Source organism: Nerophis lumbriciformis, linkage group LG37 (genome assembly GCF_033978685.3).
Source record: "Nerophis lumbriciformis linkage group LG37, RoL_Nlum_v2.1, whole genome shotgun sequence".
Classification (NCBI taxonomy): Eukaryota; Metazoa; Chordata; class Actinopteri; order Syngnathiformes; family Syngnathidae; genus Nerophis; species Nerophis lumbriciformis.
In genome coordinates this window covers 10,113,638-10,135,206 of record NC_084584.2, presented here as the reverse complement: position 1 = coordinate 10,135,206, position 21,569 = coordinate 10,113,638, and the positions used below count along the sequence as shown (strand labels likewise).

Sequence of the window (21,569 nt, the reverse complement as noted above, 5' to 3'; positions counted from 1 at the left end):
TTCTTGATCCTTGGATGTAACACCAGAAAACTGGACATGCGCGCAAATAACAATAATTAACGTTTAATTAGCAGGCAAACTGTTATTTCCAACTTCCTAATTTGTTGAAACGGTTTAATTTAATAAATGTAGGTAATTTTAGGGGGAATTTTTTAAATAAAAAGTGTATTTGATATATTTTCTCTTTTTAAAATAATTTAACTTAAAACACCATTTAAAAAAATAGTTAATACATGAAAACAAATGTTGGTACTTTAAACAAAAATACATGAATAAATTGTAAAAAAAAAAAAAAAATTAAAACAATACATTTTTCTCCAAATCTTAAAATGTTTTTATCCTTAGTTGTAAAAAAAAAATCAGAAAACTGGACATTCGTGCAACTAACGATAATTAATGTTTAATTAGCAGGCAAACTGTTATTTCCAACACCCTCATTTGTTGAAACGGTTTAGTTTAGTAAATGTAGTTCATTTTTTGGATAATTTTAGAAATAAGAGTTTAATTTTATTTTTATTTTTAAAATAATTTGACTTAAAACACGTTGTTAAAAAATAATTAATACAAGAAAACAAATGTTGGTACTTTAAACCAAAAATAAATGTAAAAAAAATAAAAATAAAATGTTCTCCAAATCTTAAATAAATTTTATCCTTGGATGTAAAACCAGAATTGCAAATAACGATAATTAAATTAAATTAAAAATAATTAATACAAGAAAACAAATAAATAAAATAAATAAATAAATACATTTAAAAAAAAAGAAGAAATGTATGGGAATAAAATAAATTAAACAAAAAAATTATACTATTAATAAATATTTCTCCAAATCTTTTTTATTATCCTTGGATGCAAAATCAGAAAACTGGACATGTGTGCAAATAACAATAATTAACGTTTAATTAGTGGGCCAACTGTTATTTCCAAATTCCTCATTTGTTGAAACGGTTTGCTTTAGTAAATGTAGTATATGTTTTGGAGAATTTTAGAAATAAGTGTATTTAATTTCTTTTTTCTTTTTTTAAATAATTTAACTTAAAACACAATGTTAAAAAACATTAATAGAAGAAAACAAATGTTGGTACTTTAAACCCAAAAAATATATATAAATGTAAAACAACAACAAAAATACAAATAATACATTTTTCTCCAAATATAATTTTTTTTAATCTTTGGATGTAAAACCAAAAAAACTGGATATGCGTGCAAATAATGATAATTAAATTAAAAATAATTAATACAAGAAAACACATGTTGGTACTTTAAAACAAAACTAAATTAATCAATTGTAAAAAAAAAAAAAGGAAATAATACAAATAATACATTTTTCTCCAAATCTTAAACATTTTCTATCCCTGGAAGTAAAATCAGAAAACTGAACGTGCGTGCTTTTTCAGTGAACAAACACCACAACAAATAACGATAATTAACGCCTGTAATTAGCTGGCTAACTGTTATTTCCTACGTCCTCATTTGTTCAAACAGTTTAATTTAGTAAATGTAGTTATTTTTTGGAGAAATATCGAAATAAAAAGTGTATTTCATAATTGTTTTCTTTTTAAAATAATTTAACTTAACACCATTTTTTAAAAATACTTTAAAAAAAACAAATGTCGGTAAAATAAATAAATAAATTGTAAAAAAAAAAAAAAACTGAGAATAAAATAAATGAAAGTAAAAAAATAATACAAATAATATTTTTTTTCCCAAATGTTTACATTGTTTTACCCTTGGATGTAAAATCAGAAAACTGGACATGCATGCTTTTTCAGTGAACAAACGCCACAACAAATAACGATAATAAACACCCGTAATTAGCTGGCTAACTGTTATTTCCTACGTCCTCATTTGTTCAAACAGTTTAATTTAGTAAATGTAGTTATTTTTTGGAGAAATATCGAAATAAAGTGTATTTCATAATTGTTTTCTTTTTAAAATAATTTAACTTAACACCATTTTTTTTAAATACTTAAAAAAAACAAATGTCGGTAAAATAAATAAATAAATTATAAAAAAAAAAAAACTGAGAATAAAATAAATGAAAGTAAAAAATAATACAAAGAATTTTTTTTTTCCAAATGTTTACATTGTTTTACCCTTGGATGTAAAATCAGAAAACTGAACATGCGTGCTTTTTCAGTGACAAATAACGATAATTAACGCCCGTAATTAGGTGGCTAACTGTTATTTCCTACGTCCTCATTCGTTCAAACAGATTAATTTAGTAAATGTAGTTATTTTTTGGAGAAATATCGAAATAAAAAGGGTATTTTATAATTGTTTTTGTTTTTTTTAAATAATTTAACTTAACACCATTTTTTTCAAAAATACTTAAAAAAAACAAATGTCGGTAAAATAAATAAATTGTAAAAACAAAATATGAATAAAAAAAAGCTGTGAGAATAAAATAAATGAAAGTAAAAAATAATACAAATAATAAATGTTTCTCCAAATGTTTACATTGTTTTACCCTTGGATGTAAAATCAGAAAACTGCACATGCGTGCTTTTTCAGTGACAAATAACAATAATTAACGCCCGTAATTAGCTGGCTAACTGTTATTTTCTACTTCCTCATTTGTTCAAACAGTTTAATTTAGTAAATGTACTTATTTTTGGGAGAAATATCGAAATAAAAAGTGTATTTAATAATTGTTTTCTTTTTAAAATAATTTAACTTAACACCATTTTTTTTAAATACTTAAAAAAACAAATGTCGGTAAAATAAATAAATAAATTGTAAAAAAAAAAAAAAAAAAAAAAAAAGCTGTGCGAATAAAATAAATGAAAGTAAAAATTAATACAAATAATAAATGTTTCTCCAAATGTTTACATTGTTTTACCCTTGGATGTAAAATCAGAAAACTGCACATGCGTGCTTTTTCAGTGACAAATAACGATAATTAACGCCTGTAATTAGCGCGCCAACTGTTATTTCCTACGTCCTCATTTGTTCAAACAGATTAATTCAGTAAATGTAGTTATTTTTTTGGAGAAATATCGAAATAAAAAGTGTATTTCATAATTGTTTTCTTTTTAAAATTATTTAACTTAACCCCATTTTTTTTTTAAATACTTAAAAAAAATGTCGGTAAAATAAATAAATTAATTGTAAAAAAAAACACACAAAAAAACCTGTGAGAATAAAATAAATGAAAGTAAAAAATAATACTAATAATGAATGTTTCTCCAAATGTTTACATTGTTTTACACTTGGATGTATAATCAGAAAACTGGACATGCGTGCTTTTTCAGTGACAAATAACGATAATTAACGCCCGTAATTAGCTGGCTAACTGTTATTTTCTACTTCCTCATTTGTTCAAACAGTTTAATTTAGTAAATGTACTTATTTTTGGGAGAAATATCGAAATAAAAAGTGTATTTAATAATTGTTTTCTTTTTAAAATAATTTAACTTAACACCATTTTTTTTAAATACTTAAAAAAAAACAAATGTTGGTAAAATAAATAAATTGTAAAAAAAAAAAAAAGACTAAAAAAAAGCTGTGAGAATAAAATAAATGAAAGTAAAAAATAATACAAATAATAAATGTTTCTCCAAATGTTTACATTGTTTTACCCTTGGATGTAAAATCAGAAAACTGCACATGCGTGCTTTTTCAGTGACAAATAATGATAATCAACGCCCGTAATTAGCGCGCCAACTGTTATTTTCTACTTCCTCAAGTACTTCTGCGTAGCGACTGTAACCGACGTTCTCCCAGTGAATACCGAAACTCTGATTACAAAAATCCACCAGTAAATAAATCCCTGAAAGTGACTCACGGCAACTTCGATCTCGGCCACTATCATCTCCACGTCGGAATCCTCCAGGACCATGATTGCGGGGGTCAAAATGAAAAAAAAAACTGACTGTAAAGTCGTGAGGGTCCGAAATGCTCCTGCTGTCGGCGCCCGGCGCCTTTATAGACCTGGCCTAAGCCGCTGACCTCCCATGATGCTTTGCAGCCTGGTCAAAACAAGCTAATTCCAGATGGAGAGATCCCTAAATTGGATCAGGCTGGAGGGTCTGCAGCAGAATAGTCTCCGGGCAAAAACGTGCCGCTGCGGTTGACATTCCATAAACGGCCCACTTGTGTTGACTCAGGTGTGGAATGTGCTTGGCAAGGTGCGACCTTCTTTTTTTTGGGGCTTTTTGTCAGACTGAAGGTGGGCTTCAGTAGATCACGGGTGCCCACACTTATTCTGCAGGCCACTTTTTAAATGACCAAGTGGAGGTGATCTACCTCATTCATATATAGCCCATCCATCCATTTTCTGGAGCCTATCTCAGCTGCATTCGGACGGAAGGCGGTGTACACCCTGGACAAGTCGCCACCTCATCACAGGGCCAACACAGATAGACAGACAATATTCACACTTACATTCACACTCTAGTGCCAATTTAGTGTCTGTCTGCAAAGTTATTTGGGTAAACACTCCATTTCTGTCTAAATAGCTTGGGTCAAGTTCCACATTTACAGCGTTAGTCACTTCCACTTTATTCTCTCAGCGTCTGTCTGCTCCACCGTCTCACCCTTCCTTGACGCTCGCTTCTAGAAGCAGTAGTTCGTCCTCCGTATACTCATCTTCAAAAAGATAAGGTAGTGAATCCTCACTTGTACAAAAAGCTCTCATTAGCTAACCAACTAATGGAAAATCATGGAGGTCGAAGGAACTGCCCAAGGAACTCAGACGGAATTCTGGCAAGGCACAGACCAGGCCAAGGTTACAAAATAATTTCTGCACACTGCAAAAAGTCAAGTGTTCAAAAACAAGAAAAAAAATATACAAAAATGAGGGGTATTTTACTTGAACTAAGCAAAATTATCTGCCAATAGAACAAACAAATTTGGCTTGTCAAGACTTTCCAAAACAAGTAAAATTAGCTAACCTCAATGAACCCAAAAATACCTTAAAATAAGTATATTCTCACTAATAACAACTGTACTACTATATGAGTACGTATTTTCTATTGTTTCATTGAAAATAAAACAGCAAAGTCCATTTGGCCGTCATCCGTTTTAAGCTGTAATATCTTACTGAGATCATTTAGGAGCAAAACCCTTAAAACAAGTAAAACACTCTAACATAAAATCTGCTTAGTGAGAAGAATGATCTTATCAGACAAAAAATAAGCAAATATCGCCCTTATTTGAGATATTTCATCTTACTTAGATTTCACTTTTTGCAGTGCAGGGCCTCCATAATCCTTATACATCATTTATATTTATGAAAAAGAGATGTTAACAAGTTAAAGCTTGTGTACGCCAGCTTTCTGAGACTCTTATTTTGTTAACGCAGGCAGGATGAAGCAGGGCTTTTATTGTGAAGACAGGAACTGTGCAGTCGGTCTTTAGAATTTTTGACGGGAGGTACGGTTGAAATAAAAAGTGTATATCGCCTTCCTGTCGGTCGTTTTTTCTTAATAATGATCTGGCAGCAGCCAGCGACATCTCACAAGACCCTCGGGTGCCGTGAATGTCAATCAAGTGACCAAGAGTGACGTCTTGGTGAAGATCGCAAATGTGGAGTGAAGGAAGCAGGGAAAGAAGGAAAGAAGTCAGAAAGAAGGCAGGGAAGGAAGAAAGAGAGTAGGAAAAACAAGACGCAAAGAAGGAAGGAGGGAAAGAAGGAAGGACAGAAAGGGAAGACGGAATCAAAGAAGGAAGTAAGGAAAAAGGAAGAAAAGAGGGGGGAAGGAAGGAAAGAAGGAAGAGGATAGGAAAGGAAAGTGAGGAAGGAAGAAGGAAAGGAAGCAAAGACGTAAGGACGAAAGGGAGGATGGAAGCAAAGAAGGAAGAAAAGGAGGAAAGGAAAGAAATAAGCAAGGAAGCAGGGAATGAATGACAGAAGGATGCAAAGAAATAAAAAAGGAAGGAAGGATGGAAGGAAAGATCTAAGGAAGCGAGGAAGAGTGACGGAAGGAAAGAAGGAAGGGGAGAGGAAGGGAAAGTGAGGAAGGAAGGAAAAAAGGAAGGAGGAAAGGAAGCAAAGAAGCAATGGCGAAGGGGAGGAAGGAAGCAAAGAAGGAAGAAAGGAAGCAAAGAAGGAAGAAAAGGAGGCAAGGAAGGAAAGAAGCAAGGAAACGGGGAAAGAATGAAAGAAGGAAGCAAGGGAATAAGAAAGGGACAAAGAAAAGAATCAAGCAAGGAAAAAAGAAGCAAAGAGGAGGGAAGGAAGGTGGTAAGGAAGGAAATAAGCAAGGAAGGAGGAAAGTATTGAAAGAAGGAAGCAAGGAAATAAGCAAGGCAGGAAGAAAGGAACAAAAGAAAAGAAGTAAGCAAGGAATTGAGGATGAAAGAAGGCAAGGTTGTAAGAAAGGCAAGAAGCATGGAAGGAAGGGAAACACAAAGAAAGTAAGCAAGGAAGGAAGGAAAGAAGAAGAAAGGAAGGAAGGTAGAAAGGAAGCAAGGAAGGAAGGTAACAAGGTGCAACATGCAGTAATTAAATCATCATTTAAGAGTAGGACAAAATTGTTTGATTTATTTTATGTCCGAGAGGATAAAGTCTCTGTTCATAATAATACTAATAATAATAATAATAGTAATAATAATAATAATAATAATAGTAATAATAATAATCATCATCATCATAATAATAATAATCATAAATATTCACACTATTAACAATATTTGTTTGTGTTACATTTACCCACTCGTGTTTGTGTGTTGTTGGTACTGCTATACAAGCTGCACACTGACTACTCTAAAGTCTCTTGTATTGTAGCTGTGACAAAGTAGAATGTCAGTCAAATGATTATTAATAATCATCATCATAATTAATAAGCGGTAGAAAATGGATGGATGGATGGATAATTAGACATAATTAGCCCAGCCCGTTTCCCTCCTAATGACATCGTGCGGATGCTCGCTGCCAGATGTGCTGCCAGATGTGACTCTTTCACACCAGCAGGTGGCACCAGTGCTGCAGAGTGAGTCAAGTGACACAGGTGTGTGCATGTACCTTAACAACCAGATGCAGCACAGCTTCTCTCAGGCCCTGCAACACAAGCACACCATTAACACGCTAAAAGAGGCTAAGCTAAAATGCTCACAGAAGGAATAAACAGGAAATGAACACATTTTTGTGCAAAAATCTAATAAAATATTGTAAATTTAGAGGTACAACTTATTTTTTCAGAATTAAACCAAAATTGTAAAAGGCATATCTCGTATCTGGGATGGAAAAAAAGAAATGAACACATTTTTGTGCAATGTACTAACAATACATTTATTAAAGACACATAAAATAAAATAAAAATCTAATAAAATATTGTAAATTAAGATATTATTTTACAAATACATCTTATTATTTCTGAATTTAAAAAAAATAGTAGAATCGTGTATCTTTTATCGCAGATGGAAAAAGGGAAATGAACAGATTTGTGTGCAATGTACTTATGATTAAAAACTGGAAGAAATCAAAATAAAAAAATCTAATAAAATATTGTAAATTTTGATTTTAATTTTAGGAGGTACAACTTATTTTTTTTAAAATAAAACCAAAATAGTAAAAGGCATATCTCGTATCTGGGATGGAAAAAAAGAAATGAACACATTTTTGTGCAATGTACTAACAATACATTTATTAAAGACACATAAAATAAAATAAAATCTAATAAAATATTGTAAATTAAGATATTATTTTACAAATACATCTTATTATTTCTGAATTAAAAAAATAGTAAAAGGTGTATCTTGTATCTCAGATGGAAAAAAGGAAATTAACAGATTTGTTTGCAATGTACTTATGATTAAATACTGGAAGAAATTTAAAATTAAAAAAATCTAATAAAATATTTTACATTTAGATTTTAATTTTAGGAGGTACAACTTATTTTTTCGGAATTAAACCAAAATAGTAAAAGGCATATCTCGTATCTGGGATGGAAAAAAAGAAATGAACACATCTTTGTGCAATGTACTGATACTACATTTATTAAAGACACATAAAATAAATAAAAATAAAATAAAATATTGTAAATTAAGATATTATTTTACAAATACATTTAATATTCCTGAATAATAAAAATAGTAAAAGGTGTATCTTGTATCTCAGATGGAAAAAAGGAAATGAACAGATATTTGTGCAATGTACTTATGATTAAATACTGGAAGAAATTTAAAATACAATAAAAATCTAATAAAATATTGCAAATTTAAATTTAAATTTTAGAGGTACAATTTATTTTTTCGGGATTAAACCAAAATAGTAAAAGGCATATCTCGTATCTGGGATGAAAAAAAGAAATGAACACATTTTTGTGCAATGTACTAACAATACATTTATTAAAGACATATAAAATTAAAAAAAAAATCTAATAAAATATTGTAAATAAAGATATTATTTTACAAATACATCTTAGTATTTCTGAATTAAAAAAATAGTAAAAGGTGTATCTTGTATCTCAGATGGAAAAAAGGAAATGAACAGATTTTTGTGCAATGTACTTATGATTAAATACTGGAAAAATTTAAAATGTAAAAAAATCTAATACAATATTGTAAATTTAGATTTTAATTTTAGGAGGTACAATTTATTTTTTTTGGAATTAAACCAAAATAGTAAAAGGTATATCTTGCATCTGGGATGGGGAATAAAAGAAATGAACACATTTTTGTGCAACTAATTTATTCAATTTACTAATAATCATCATTGTCATTTAGACATAATTAGGAATAAGAATCGATAATTGGATTCAAAAACATTGTTATAAAATGTCCCCTAGTGGCTGTGATCAGTACAGCTGATTGGTGGACGCCAGGGAAGTGCTATGATCTTCTGGTGACGCCGGGAATTTTACACATAATTCAACAAATCATATAAAAACAAATTGTTATTAGTTTTGACTGTCAAAAAGATTTCCTTTTTTTCGTATATTAATTTATTTACCACATTATATCGTATTGCAGTCATTTTTTTCTAAATATATTTTGTATTTTATTATTTTCATTTTGCATGGCAGGTTTTTAACGTCGTACAAATTATTACATATCATACGAAATCAGAAATGCGCATGAATTTATTATGACATATTGTACGATTATAACGTATTTGTCTGTATTCTTGGAATAAATGCGCTGTTGGAAAACATTGAATTGAATTAGCTTAATAAAATAATGTAATAAAATTGACATACAATGCAAATTTAAAAATGAAATGACAAAATAAATAAATACATATTTTGTCCATTTTATTTACCGTATTTTCCGCACTATAAGGCGCACCTAAAAACCACAAATTTTCTCAAAAGCTAACAGTGCGCCTTATAACCCGGTGCGCTTTATTACGATTCATTTTCATAAAGTTTAGGTCTCGCAACTTCGGTAAACAGCCGCCATCTTTTTTCCCCGTAGAAGAAGCGCGCGGTGCATGCTGGGATATGTGACGTTTCATTTCCATTTGTGTGTTTATGTAAAGACCCCAAATGGCTCCTATTAAGTGTGTTGTCTGTCTAATTATAAATAATGCAGACGAGGCGTGTTAACTGAGTTCTCAACGTTTTCTCACAGCGTGCTCATAACCACATTCGAACTCCCAGCATACAACATCGCTTCTCAGGGCTACTGCGCATGCTCGTAACTATCGTTGCATGCTGGGTAGTGTAGTTGTTATATTTGCTAGCTCATAACAGCACATTGAGAGACACGCTTAATTCAATACTCGCCGTCATTCCGGGTGGATTGACAAAAGACCTCCAGCCGCTAGATATTGGTGTCAACAGGGCATTCGAAGCTAGACTGCTAACTGCGTGGGAACTTCTCAGGGCTACCGCGCATGCTTGTAACTATCGTTGCATGCTGGGTAGTGTAGTTGTTATATTTGCTAGCTCATAACAGCACATTGAGAGACACGCTGACACGCTTAATTCAATACTCGCCGTCATTCCGGGTGGATTGACAAAAGACCTCCAGCCGCTAGATATTGGTGTCAACAGGGCATTCGAAGCTAGACTGCTAACTGCGTGGGAACTTCTCAGGGCTACCGCGCATGCTCGTAACTATCGTTGCATGCTGGGTAGTGTAGTTGTTATATTTGCTAGCTCATAACAGCACATTGAGAGACACGCTTAATTCAATACTCGCCGTCATTCCGGGTGGATTGACAAAAGACCTCCAGCCGCTAGATATTGGTGTCAACAGGGCATTCGAAGCTAGACTGCTAACTGCGTGGGAACAATGGAAGACAGAAGGCGAACACACCTTCACTAAGACGAGGAGGCAGCGCCAGACGACGCCAACATCTGCCAGTGGATCGTAAATTTGCCCAACTTTTCACTTCGGACACCGAAGACGAAGGATTTACGAATGAAGAATAACTTCAGAAAGTAAGCGCTATGTTTATTTTGTGTGTTGTGACATTAACGTTCGAGCAACATTATGTTGCTATTGCGCTGCACTATTTTGAATTTTACTATGTTTGTGATTGCACATTTGCGTACATTTTGGGAGTGAACAGAGTTGTTAGAACGCTGGTTTTTAATATATTATTAAAGTTTGACTGACCTATCTGACTGTTTTTTTGACATTCCCTTTAGCGCAGCGTAGGCGCGGCTTATAGTCCGGGGCGGCTTATTGGTGGACAAAATTATGAAATATGTAAATCATAGAAGGTGCGGCTAATAATCCGGTGCGCCTTATAGTGCGGAAAATACGGTATATTCTTTTTTTGTTTTTTTGAGCGGTTTATGAGTGTGTATTGTATTATTTCATTATGAGGTTTTTTTTCTAAAATAATAGCCACTGGTTGGCCGTGATAGTTCCTTGCTAACAGTGCTAGCGGTGCTAACAGTGCTAAGAATGCTAACAGTGCTAGCGATGCTAACAGTGCTAGCGAGTCGTACCGGCAGTTCCTTGTCCACCAGCAGATGTTTGGATTCAGCAACCTGGATGTCCTCCATGTCGGTGGGCTGCACCAGCTGCTGGGACAAACAGTAAATGAGCTTGTTAGCTGTAGTGGAGGAATGACAGAAGACGTTCACGTTGTGTGTTGAACTGTGAAAGACCACACCAGTCACGGCGCACCCAAACCAGTCATCAGCAGCAAAGCTTTGTGGGTAATTTCATCTCAACATGTCTTTTCAGGCCTGCTGCTTTCATTGTCTCCTTGTTCTTCCCATAAATGTTTGTTTTTAGCTCCCGTTCATACTTGTTGTGTAGAAGTATGATGGCCGACTCTCAAGACAACTGTTGTGTTAGCTTTTTGTTGCTAGCGCTTGCGACTTGTTTGCTAGTTAGCTACTTGTTGCGTAAACAAGACATTTACTACTTATTGTAAAAGGTAACTACTCTGTTTGCTACTTTTTGTTGCTAACGCTTGCTACTTATTTGCTAGTTAGCTACTTGTTGCGTAAACAAGACATTTACTACTTATTGTAAAAGGTACCTACTCTGTTTGTTACTTTTTGTTGCTAACGCTTGCTACTTGTTTGCTAGTTAGCTACTTGTTGCGTAAACAAGACATTTACTACTTATTGTAAAAGGTAACTACTCTGTTTACTACTTTTTGTTGCTAACGCTTGCTACTTGTTTGCTAGTCAGCTTCTTGTTGCGTAAACAAGACATTTACTACTTATTGTAAAAGGTAACTACTCTGTTTACTACTTTTTGTTGCTAACGCTTGCTACTTGTTTGCTAGTCAGCTTCTTGTTGCGTAAACAAGACATTTACTACTTATTGTAAAAGGTACCTACTCTGTTTGCTACATTTTGTTGCTAACACTTGCTACTTGTTTGCCAGTTAGTTACTTGTTGCATAAACAAAACATTTACTACTTATTGTAAAAGGTACCTACCGTACTCATTTTGCTACTTTTTGTTGCTAACGCTTGCTACTTGTTTGCTAGTTAGCTACTTGTTGCGTAAACAAGACATTTACTACTTATTGTAAAAGGTACCTACTCTGTTTGCTACTTTTTGTTGCTAACGCTTGCTACTTGTTTGCTAGTTAGCTACTTGTTGCGTAAACAACACATTTACTACTTATTGTAAAAGGTAACTACTCTGTTTGCTACTTTTTGTTGCTAACGCTTGCTACTTATTTGCTAGTTAGCTACTTGTTGCGTAAACAAGACATTTACTACTTATTGTAAAAGGTACCTACTCTGTTTGCTACTTTTTGTTGCTAACGCTTGCTACTTGTTTGCTAGTTAGCTACTTGTTGCGTAAACAAGACATTTACTACTTATTGTAAAAGGTAACTACTCTGTTTACTACTTTTTGTTGCTAACGCTTGCTACTTGTTTGCTAGTCAGCTTCTTGTTGCGTAAACAAGACATTTACTACTTATTGTAAAAGGTAACTACTCTGTTTACTACTTTTTGTTGCTAACGCTTGCTACTTGTTTGCTAGTCAGCTTCTTGTTGCGTAAACAAGACATTTACTACTTATTGTAAAAGGTACCTACTCTGTTTGCTACATTTTGTTGCTAACACTTGCTACTTGTTTGCCAGTTAGCTATTTGTTGCATAAACAACACATTTACTACTCTGTTTGCTACTTTTGGTTTATGCAAAGTTAGCTTTTTGTTGCTTATACTTATTTGTTTGCTAGTTAGCTACTTGTCTCCACAACGTTAGCTTTTTGTTGCTTATGCTTGCTACTTTTCCGTAGCTGACTACTTGTTGTTTCTTGTCTCCACAAAGTTTGCTTTTTGTAGCATAAATAATAGATTTTTTAAACCTATTTGCTACTTTTTGTCTCTACAAAGTTAGCTTTTTATTGCTTATGCTTGCTTCTTGTTTGCTAGTTAGCTACTTGTTGCGTAAACAACACATTTACTACTTATTGTAAAAGGTAACTACTTTGTTTGCTACTTTTTGTTTCTGCAAAGTTAGCGTTTCGTTGCTTATGCTTGCTACTTGTTTGCTAGTCAGCTACTTTTCTCCACCATGTTAGCTTTTTGTTGCTTATGCTTGCTACTTGTAGCTATTAAAGATGTGTTAAGCTGTTTGCTACTTTTTGTCTCCATAAAGTTGGCTTTTTGTTGCTTATACCTGTTTGCTAGTTAGTTACTTGTCTCCACAACATTAGCGTTTTGTTGCTTATGCTTGCTACTTTTTCCCTAGCTGACTACTTGTTGTTTCTTGTCTCCACAAAGTTTGCTTTTTGTAGCATAAATTATATATATTTTTAAACTGTTTGCTACTTTTTGTTTCTACAAAGTTAGCTTTTCATGGCTTATGCTTGCTTCTTGTTTCAAATGTGTTGATTTTATTTGATCCTTAGGTATAAAACCAGAAAATTGGACAAACTTGCTTTTTCAGTGAACAAAAGCGACAATACATAATGTTAATTAATGAGCATAATTAGCGGCCCAACTGTTATTTCCTACTTCCTCAATTGTTGAAACAGTTTAGTTCAGTAAATGTTTTTTCTTTGGCGACATACAAATTACAGAAATAAATAGTGAATTTAAAATATTTTTTTAAATGATTTTTTTAACTCAAAATACAGAAAAAAAAAACCTTTGAAAATAAATTCAAGAAAACAAATATTGGTACCTTTAACCAAAAATATAAATAAATACAACTAAAAAATTAACAAAATAATAAACATACAATGAAGAGCAGGTATCTCCAAATTTGTTGATTTTATTGATCGTCAAATGTAAAACCAAAACATTTTGCTTTTTCTCTGTTTTTGCGGATATTTTTCTGTTTTTGTGGCATTTCTCAGTTTTTAAAGCTTTTTCTGTTTTCTGTTACTCTTTATGTTTTTGCTACTTTTTCTACACTTTTGCTACTTTCTACTCTCTGTTTTTACAGTTATTTCTCTGTGTTCTATGCTTTTTCCGTTTTTGGAACTTTTTCTAAACTTTTGCTACTTTATCTGTTTTTGATATTACTTCCCTGTTTTTAATGCTTTTTCCGTTTTTGATGATTTTGTATGTTTTTTAGCCACTTTTTCTGTTTTTGTTACTTTTTCTACACTTTTTCTCTGTTGTTTATGGTTTTTCCGTTTTTGATGATTTGTTGTATGTTTTTGTTACCTTTTCTACTATTTCTGTTTTGTTACTTTTTCTACACTTTTGCTACTTTTTCTGTTTTTGCTGCTTTTTCGGTTTATTGTTACTTTTTGTGAATGTTTCAGTTTTTGCTGATTTTTCTGTTTTGCCACTTTCTGTTTTTCCTACTTTTTCTATGTTTTTGCTACTTTTTCTACACTGTTGCTACCTTTCCGTGTTTGCTACTTTTATGCTTTTGCTTTTTTTTCTGTTTTGCTACTTTTTCATTTTTTTCCATTTTTTGCTACTTTTTAATGTTTTGCTACATTTTCTTTGTTTTTGCTACTATTGCTGTCACTGTTTGCTACTTATACATATAATGTTCAATACATTTTGTTACATGCGTCAACTAAAGTACGCGCTTCCTATTTGTGTACTTGGCTATAAATTGTGTGCTACTTTTTGCGCCGACCATTTCTCCTGAACTGGTGGGTTCCCTCCGGGTACTCCGGCTTCCTCCCACCTCCAAAGACATGCACCTGGGGATAGGCTCCTCCCACCTCCAAAGACATGCACCTGGTAATAGGTTGATTGGCAACACTAAATGGTCCCTAGTGTGTGAATGTTGTCTGTTTATCTGTGTTGGCCCTGTGATGAGGTGGCCACTTGTCCAGGGTGTACGACGCCTTCCGCCCGGTTGTAGCTGAGATAGGCTTCAGCGCCCCCCGCAACCTCAAAAGGGACAAGCGGTAGAAAATGGATAGATGGATGGTTTTGTGCATACTACGCCAGCTACTTTTGTTGACACATTTGCTTGTTGTCTAGACGACGTGTGCTACTTTTTCTACACTTTTGCTACCTTTTACTCTGTTTTTGCTGCCATTTCTCTGTGAAGTTTGCTCTTTCCATTTTTGGTGCTTTTTTTGTTTTTGTTACTTTTTCTACACTTTTGCTACTTTTTTGTTTTTTTCTGTTTTTGTTACATTTTCTGTTTTTGCTACTTTTTCTGTTTTGGATACTTTTTTGTTTTGGATACTTTTTTGTTTTGGATACTTTTTCTACTCTTTTGCTACTTTTTCTGTTTTTTCACTTTTGATAATTTTGTGTGTGTTTGCTACCTTTTCAGTTTTTGTTACCTTTTCTGTTTTTGTTACTTTTTCTGTTTTTGCTACTTTTTTGTTTTGCCTACTTTTTCTACTCTTTTGCTACTTTATCTGAGGGTTACTGGTTCAATCCCCACCTTCTACCATCCTAGTGACGTCCGTTGTGTCCTTGAGCAAGACACTTCACCTTTGCTCCTGATGGGTCGTGGTTATGGCCTTGCATGGCAGCTCCCGCCATCAGTGTGTGAATGTGTGTGTGTGAATGGGTGAATGTGGAAATAGTGTCAAAGTGCTTTGAGTTCCTTAAAAAGGTAGAAAAGCACTATACAAGTACAACCCATTTACCATTTACTTTATCTGTTTTTGATACTATTTCTGTTTTTCTGATTTTGATAATTTTGTGTGTTTTTGCTACTTTTTCTGTTTTTGTTACTTTTTCCGTTTTTAATGATTTCTGATTGTTTTTGCTACTTTTTCTACACTTTTGCTACCATTTCTGTTTTTGGTTACTTTTTCTACACTTTTGCTTTTTGTCCTGTTTTGCTACTTTTTCTGTTTTTTCAATGTTTTGCTACTTTTTTTTAGTTTTTGTTTTTGCTACTTTTGCTGTCACTGTTTGCTACTTACACATACAACTTTGAATACATTTTGCTACATGCGTCGACTAAAGCGCGCGCTTCCTACTTGTGTACTTCGCCGTAAATTGTGTGCTACTTTTTGCGGCAACCATTTATCATGAACGTGTTTTGTCCATACTACGCCAGCTACTTGTGTTGACACATTTGCTCATTGTCTAGACGACGTGTGCTACTTTTTCTACACTTTTGCTACCTTTTACTCTCTGTTTTTGCTGCCATTTCTCTGTGGTATATGCCCTTTCCATTTTTGTTGCTTTTTCTGTTTTTGTTACTTTTTCTACACTTTTGCTACACTTTTCCTGTTTTTTCAGTTTTTGCTGCTTTTTCCTGTTTTTGTTACTGTTTCTGTTTTTGTTACTTTTTCTGTTTTGGCTACCTTTTCTACTCTTTTGCTACTTTATCTGTTTTTGATACTATTTCTGTTTTTCCGTTTTTGACAATTTTGTGTGTTTTTGCTACTTTTTCAGGTTGTTTTTTTTACTTATTTTGTTTTTGTTAATTTTTCTGTTTTTGTTAATTTTTCTGTTTTTGTTAATTTTTCTGTTTTGGCTACCTTTTCTACTCTTTTGCTACTTTATTAGTTTTTGATACTATTTCTGTTTTTCCGTTTTTAATAATTCTGTGTGTTTTTGCTACTTTTTCTACACCTTTTCTCTGTTTTTAAAAAAAATACTTTTTCCGTTTTTGTTGATTTTTTATTGTTTTTGCTACTTTTTCTAAACTTTTGCTACCATTTCTGTTTTTGGTTACTTTTTCTACACATTTTCTTTTTTCCTGTTTAGCTACTTTTTCAGTTTTTTCAATGTTTTGCTACTTTTTTTTAGTTTTTGCTACTTTTTCTATGTTTTTGCTACTTTTGCTGTCACTGTTTGCTACTTTTGCTGTCACTGTTTGCTACTTACACATACAACTCTGAATACATTTTGTTACATGCGTCAACTAAAGCGTGCGCGTCCTACTTGTGTACTTCGCCGTAAATTGTGTGCTACTTTTTGCGGCGACTATTTATCGTGAAGGTGTTTTGTGCATACCACGCCAGCTACTTGCGTTGACACATTTGCTGGTTGTTGTCTAGACGACGTGTGCTACTTCTTGTGCACAGGTGACATACCTGCGGTCGCAATCAGTCTCGCCTACAACCTTTGCCACAAATTGTGTGTTGGCGACAAGTGATCACTACTTGTTGTTGTTGTTGTGCAGACAACTACTGTTTGTCAGACTAACAGCAAGCGAGGCGTCTTGCATGGGAAGTGTTAAATTCTTTCAGCTATGATACGCCTTGAACACACACACACACACACAGTCAGACCGGCGTGATCCGGATCTGACAACAACGAGGAGTATCAAACAACACGTCCATTTTTTGGAAGTGGAGTTGGGAGGGGGGCTGGGGGGAGGGGGGGCTCTGCACTGCAGAATCTTTGTTGGAGGAAGAAGCGGCCCCCGTGTTGAGATTCCTCAGTCATGAGTCGAGGGAAGGAAGGAGGGCGGGGGGGGGGACGGGTTTTTGGACGCCCCGACCCGTTTTACATGCTAATCGCTAACATGGTTACTGGTGGGCGGGGCTTGATGCTCATCGTGCCAAAGTGCAACCTGGACGCTTAAAAAACAGGTAAAGAATGACCTGGGACTTTGCCGTCTTTGGCGACAGGAGACACGCGTCAAACCGGTCCGACGGCGCGTCTCCTGATTGATTTCTCTTTCTGTATTTTCTGCTCCGTGTTGGCAGGAGTCCGACCTGTTATGCAATCGGGGAGAGGAAACAGAGGGGGGAGGTTGGGGGGGGCAGATCCCAAAAAACTGCTGCCTTGCATAAAAACTAAGCCAGCATGATGGGAGTGTAAAGGCACGGCCTCTCGGAGAGACGCCGAGATTAGACCACACAGTCCGGTCCCGAATCGAGGCCGAGGCTAACATTTTAAATCCGGGCGCATCCATCTGCAGAAACAATGATTGCTTCCCTAATCTTTGGGAACCTGCTTAATCTGTCAAATCCGCCCCCCCTGCTTGTGAAATATCAGCCGAGCAGCAGGCTAAGCTGGCACAGACCTACATTTCCACACATCGCAATATAAGACGGGGTCAGGGTGGGGCGCGAGGGGGCGATTGACACCGGTTGTGGGGTTCGACGAGGGGCCCTGAAGGCACCGCCACGACCACCAGCGTGCTGAGATACAAACAAACCACAAATATGATGCAAAATATTGGGAATGATGCAACCATAGCGTCATGTGACTCCAAAAAAAATTTTTTATGGCAAACTTGGAAAAACCATAAGGTACATCAAATATTTAAGACATGATTTATATATTTTGTCATTTTTAGTCATAAATATCCATTTTTGCTTTTGACAGTATCAGCCAGAAAGTTAAGAAGCTATAATTAATTAGTTGATCAATAAGTTTTACGACCCAATGAAATTAACTAAAGTGCCTAAAACCCAGCTTGAAAATAAACTAAAAAAAAAAAAAAATACATAAAGTTGTTAACTTTAATTCAGATGTATTTGACGGTGCACGCCGAATAAACAGAAGTTAGGAGTCACAACAACAAAAAAAGTAAAAAAAAAAAAAAGTCTTACCTGCAGATTGCGCAATCAGAGTGACCCACGAGGGAACAAGTCCACCAGTTGAAGTGAATTTCTCTTCAACGAGGACGTTTGCACGCACGCAAAAAAAAAGTGCAGCTGTTTTGTTTACAACGTGGAGGGAGGAGGATGGACGAGGGAACTTTATAGAAAGGCTCCGGGAGGCCCCGCCCACTCCTCCCTGATTGGCTAACATCTGCCGCCGCGGCGCTGGTGCAATACCGCGCACAAAACATTCGGAACTTTCAATAAAAGCGGCGAAATAGTCCGACGTCTGCTGTGAAACGTGCACTTTTCACGCACACTTGAAGTGAAGTGAGCGCACGGCCGTGACAAAGCTCCTAAAAGGGGAGATTTGGCTCAATGACGCCATTAAGGTGCGGCCTTCACGGACCCCTTCAAGAAAGGAGGAAAAAGCAGCTCCCCTTTTCTGACTCGGCGTGAAACTGATTCTGTTTAACTCACGTCTACACTTTATTGCTTTATTTCCTTCTACATTTGTATATTGTTTGTTTATTTAGATTTACATCAAAGTTGTACTGTTTACATTTTAAGTCGGAAACTTAATACATCAGCAGGGGATCGAATATTAATTGTATTTTCATTATTTTTCAAGTTGTAATTTTTGTTTTTTTGTGTCTTCACTAAATGATTAGTAGAAACACATATTGCAGTAATATGAATTATTTAAATAATGTTGCACTGATATTTTTGTAACAAAAATATTTTATTTTCTTATTTTTAGGTTGTCTTAATCAAATTGTTAATGAAAATGTTATATTATATTATATATATATATATATATATATATATATATATATATATATATATATATATATATATATATATATATTATATTTTTCACACAAAAAAATTCATTAAGACAAGAACGCTAAAATTACAAAATAACTTAAAAATATCAGTTATAAAATGCATTCATATTATTTTATTTTTTTTTACTAATCATTGAAATAGGACACAGCCCCAACATAGAAAAAACAATATGTGACAGAAATATCAATTTAATATTAAATGATTCATTTGCAAATAATTAATGAAAATCTTATATTGATATTAAACAAATAAATAATAACTGAATTATATTTTTGACACTGAAATAATTTAGTTGTAATTTTTGTTTTTTGTGTCTTCACTAAATAATTAGTGGAAACCTATATTGCAGTAATATGAATTATTTAAATAATGTTGCACTGATATTTTTGTAACAAAAATATTTTATTTTCTTATTTTTGGGTTGTCTTAATCAAATGGTTAATGAAAATGTTATATTATATTTAATGAAAACAAAATGATATTTATAAGACTTAGTTGATTTTTTTTGGTCTTGTTGTCTTAATTAAATAATTAGTAGAAAAATACATCTTACAGTAATATCAATTATTTGTATATGATTAAACTGATATGATACCTTAATCATTTATTTCCTATGTTTGTGGGTTGTCTTAAATAATTAGTTTAAAAAAAAAATATATATATATATATATATATATATATATATATATATCAATACGAATTGATTATATAATATTAAACTGATATTTTTCACATTTATTAATTTATTTTATTATTTAAAAAAAAATTTTTGAATTAACTATTTAAATAGGACAACAACCCAAAACTTAGAAATTAAATTATAGAAGTGTCCAAAATATCAGTTTAATGATATATATATAATAAGTTATGTATGTTAATATACTTTTTATGAAAATATCTAAATAGGACAACAATCCCAAAACCTTGAAATTAAATGATAGAAGTTTCCAAAATATCAGTTTAATAATATTTAATGTATTCACATTACTGTAGTTTGCGTGTCAAAAATATCAGTTAAATAAGATATAGTAATTTAATTAAATTTGATCTTTTTTCACAAAAAAATCACTTCTATGTGTTATAGAATATGTAGATATTCTACGTATTTTTATATATATGTATTAATGAGTTATGTATGTTAATCTACTTTTTTATGAAATATTTAAATTGGACAACAATCCCAAAACCTTGAAATTAAATGATAGAAGTTTCCAAAATATCAGTTTAATAATATTTAATGTATTCACATTACTGTAGTTTGCGTGTCAAAAATATCAGTTAAATAAGATATAGTAATTTAATTTAATTTGATCTTTTTTCACAAAAAAATCACTTCTATGTGTTATAGAATATGTAGATATTCTACGTATTTTTATATATATTCATATATATGTATTAATGAGTTATGTATGTTAATCTACTTTTTTATGAAATATTTAAATTGGACAACAATCCCAAAACCTTGAAATTAAATGATAGAAGTGTCCAAAATATCAGTTTAATAATATTTAATGTATTCATATTACTGTAATTTACGTGTCAAAAATATCAGTTAAATAAGATATAATAATTCGATTTTATTTGATCTTTTTTTCCACACAAAAAAATCACTTATATGTGTTATATATATGTCTGGGAACATATATACATATATGTATATACGTATGTCTACGGATTTTTGGCCTAAATTAAGCATTTTCAAGCATAATTCAGAAACTATTAATTGTTTTTTAAATAAATGTGTATATAAATATTTTTAAATACAACATATCCAATTTAATTTATCTGCTTTATTATTTGTTTTATTTTCCCTGTATCACGTCTGAGCTGTTTTTAGTGCACACTTGTTTTTCTTAAAATGTTTCTTTTTAAACTGTGTCCAAAATATCAGTTTAATAATATGTTATTAAGTTATGTAGGTTAATATACTTGTTATGAGATATTTAAATAGGACAACAACCCAAAATCTTGAAATTAAATGAGTGTCCAAAATATCAGTTTAATAATCCATCCATACTGTAATTTGCATGTCAAAAATATTAGTTAAATAAGATATAATTATTTCATTTTATTTGATCTTTTTTCACACAAAAAATCCATTAAGACAAGAACAGTTATAAAATGTATTCATATTAGTATTTTTTTTTTTTTACTATTCATTGAAATAGGACACAGCCCCAACATAGAAAAAACAATACGTGACAAAAATATCAATTTAATATTATATGATTCATTTGCAAATAATTAATAAAAATCTTATACTGATATAAAGCAAATAAATGATAACTGAATTATATTTTTGACACTGAAATAATTTAGTTGTAATTTTTGTTTTTTTGTGTCTTCACTAAATAATTAGTGGAAACACATGTTGCAGTAATATGAATAATGTTGCACTGATATTTTTGTGGCAAAAATCTTTTATTTTCTTATTTTTGGGTTGTCTTAATCAAATGGTTA

The 21,569-nt window shown here is 32.6% G+C and overlaps 1 protein-coding gene across 3 annotated transcripts in view; it reads right to left on the bottom strand.

Moving 5' to 3' along the window:
* ndrg1a (N-myc downstream regulated 1a) overlaps nt 1-18,486 on the bottom strand; it is a 32,226-nt gene extending 13,740 nt beyond the window's left edge. Inside the window, exons 1-3 of one of the 3 annotated variants that reach the window (XM_061931431.2) lie at nt 18,270-18,486; nt 10,848-10,925; nt 6,968-7,003 (exon numbers count right to left, since the gene is read on the bottom strand). In XM_061931431.2, coding sequence (XP_061787415.1) covers nt 6,968-7,003; nt 10,848-10,904 — 93 coding nt within the window. In that variant the 5' untranslated portion in view covers nt 10,905-10,925; nt 18,270-18,486. Of the gene's footprint in view, nt 1-3,787; nt 3,919-6,967; nt 7,004-10,847; nt 10,926-18,269 lie in introns of those variants that run through there. The other 2 variants (XM_061931430.2, XM_061931432.1) reach the window with 2 other exon arrangements.
* Nucleotides 18,487-21,569: the final 3,083 nt, after the last annotated feature.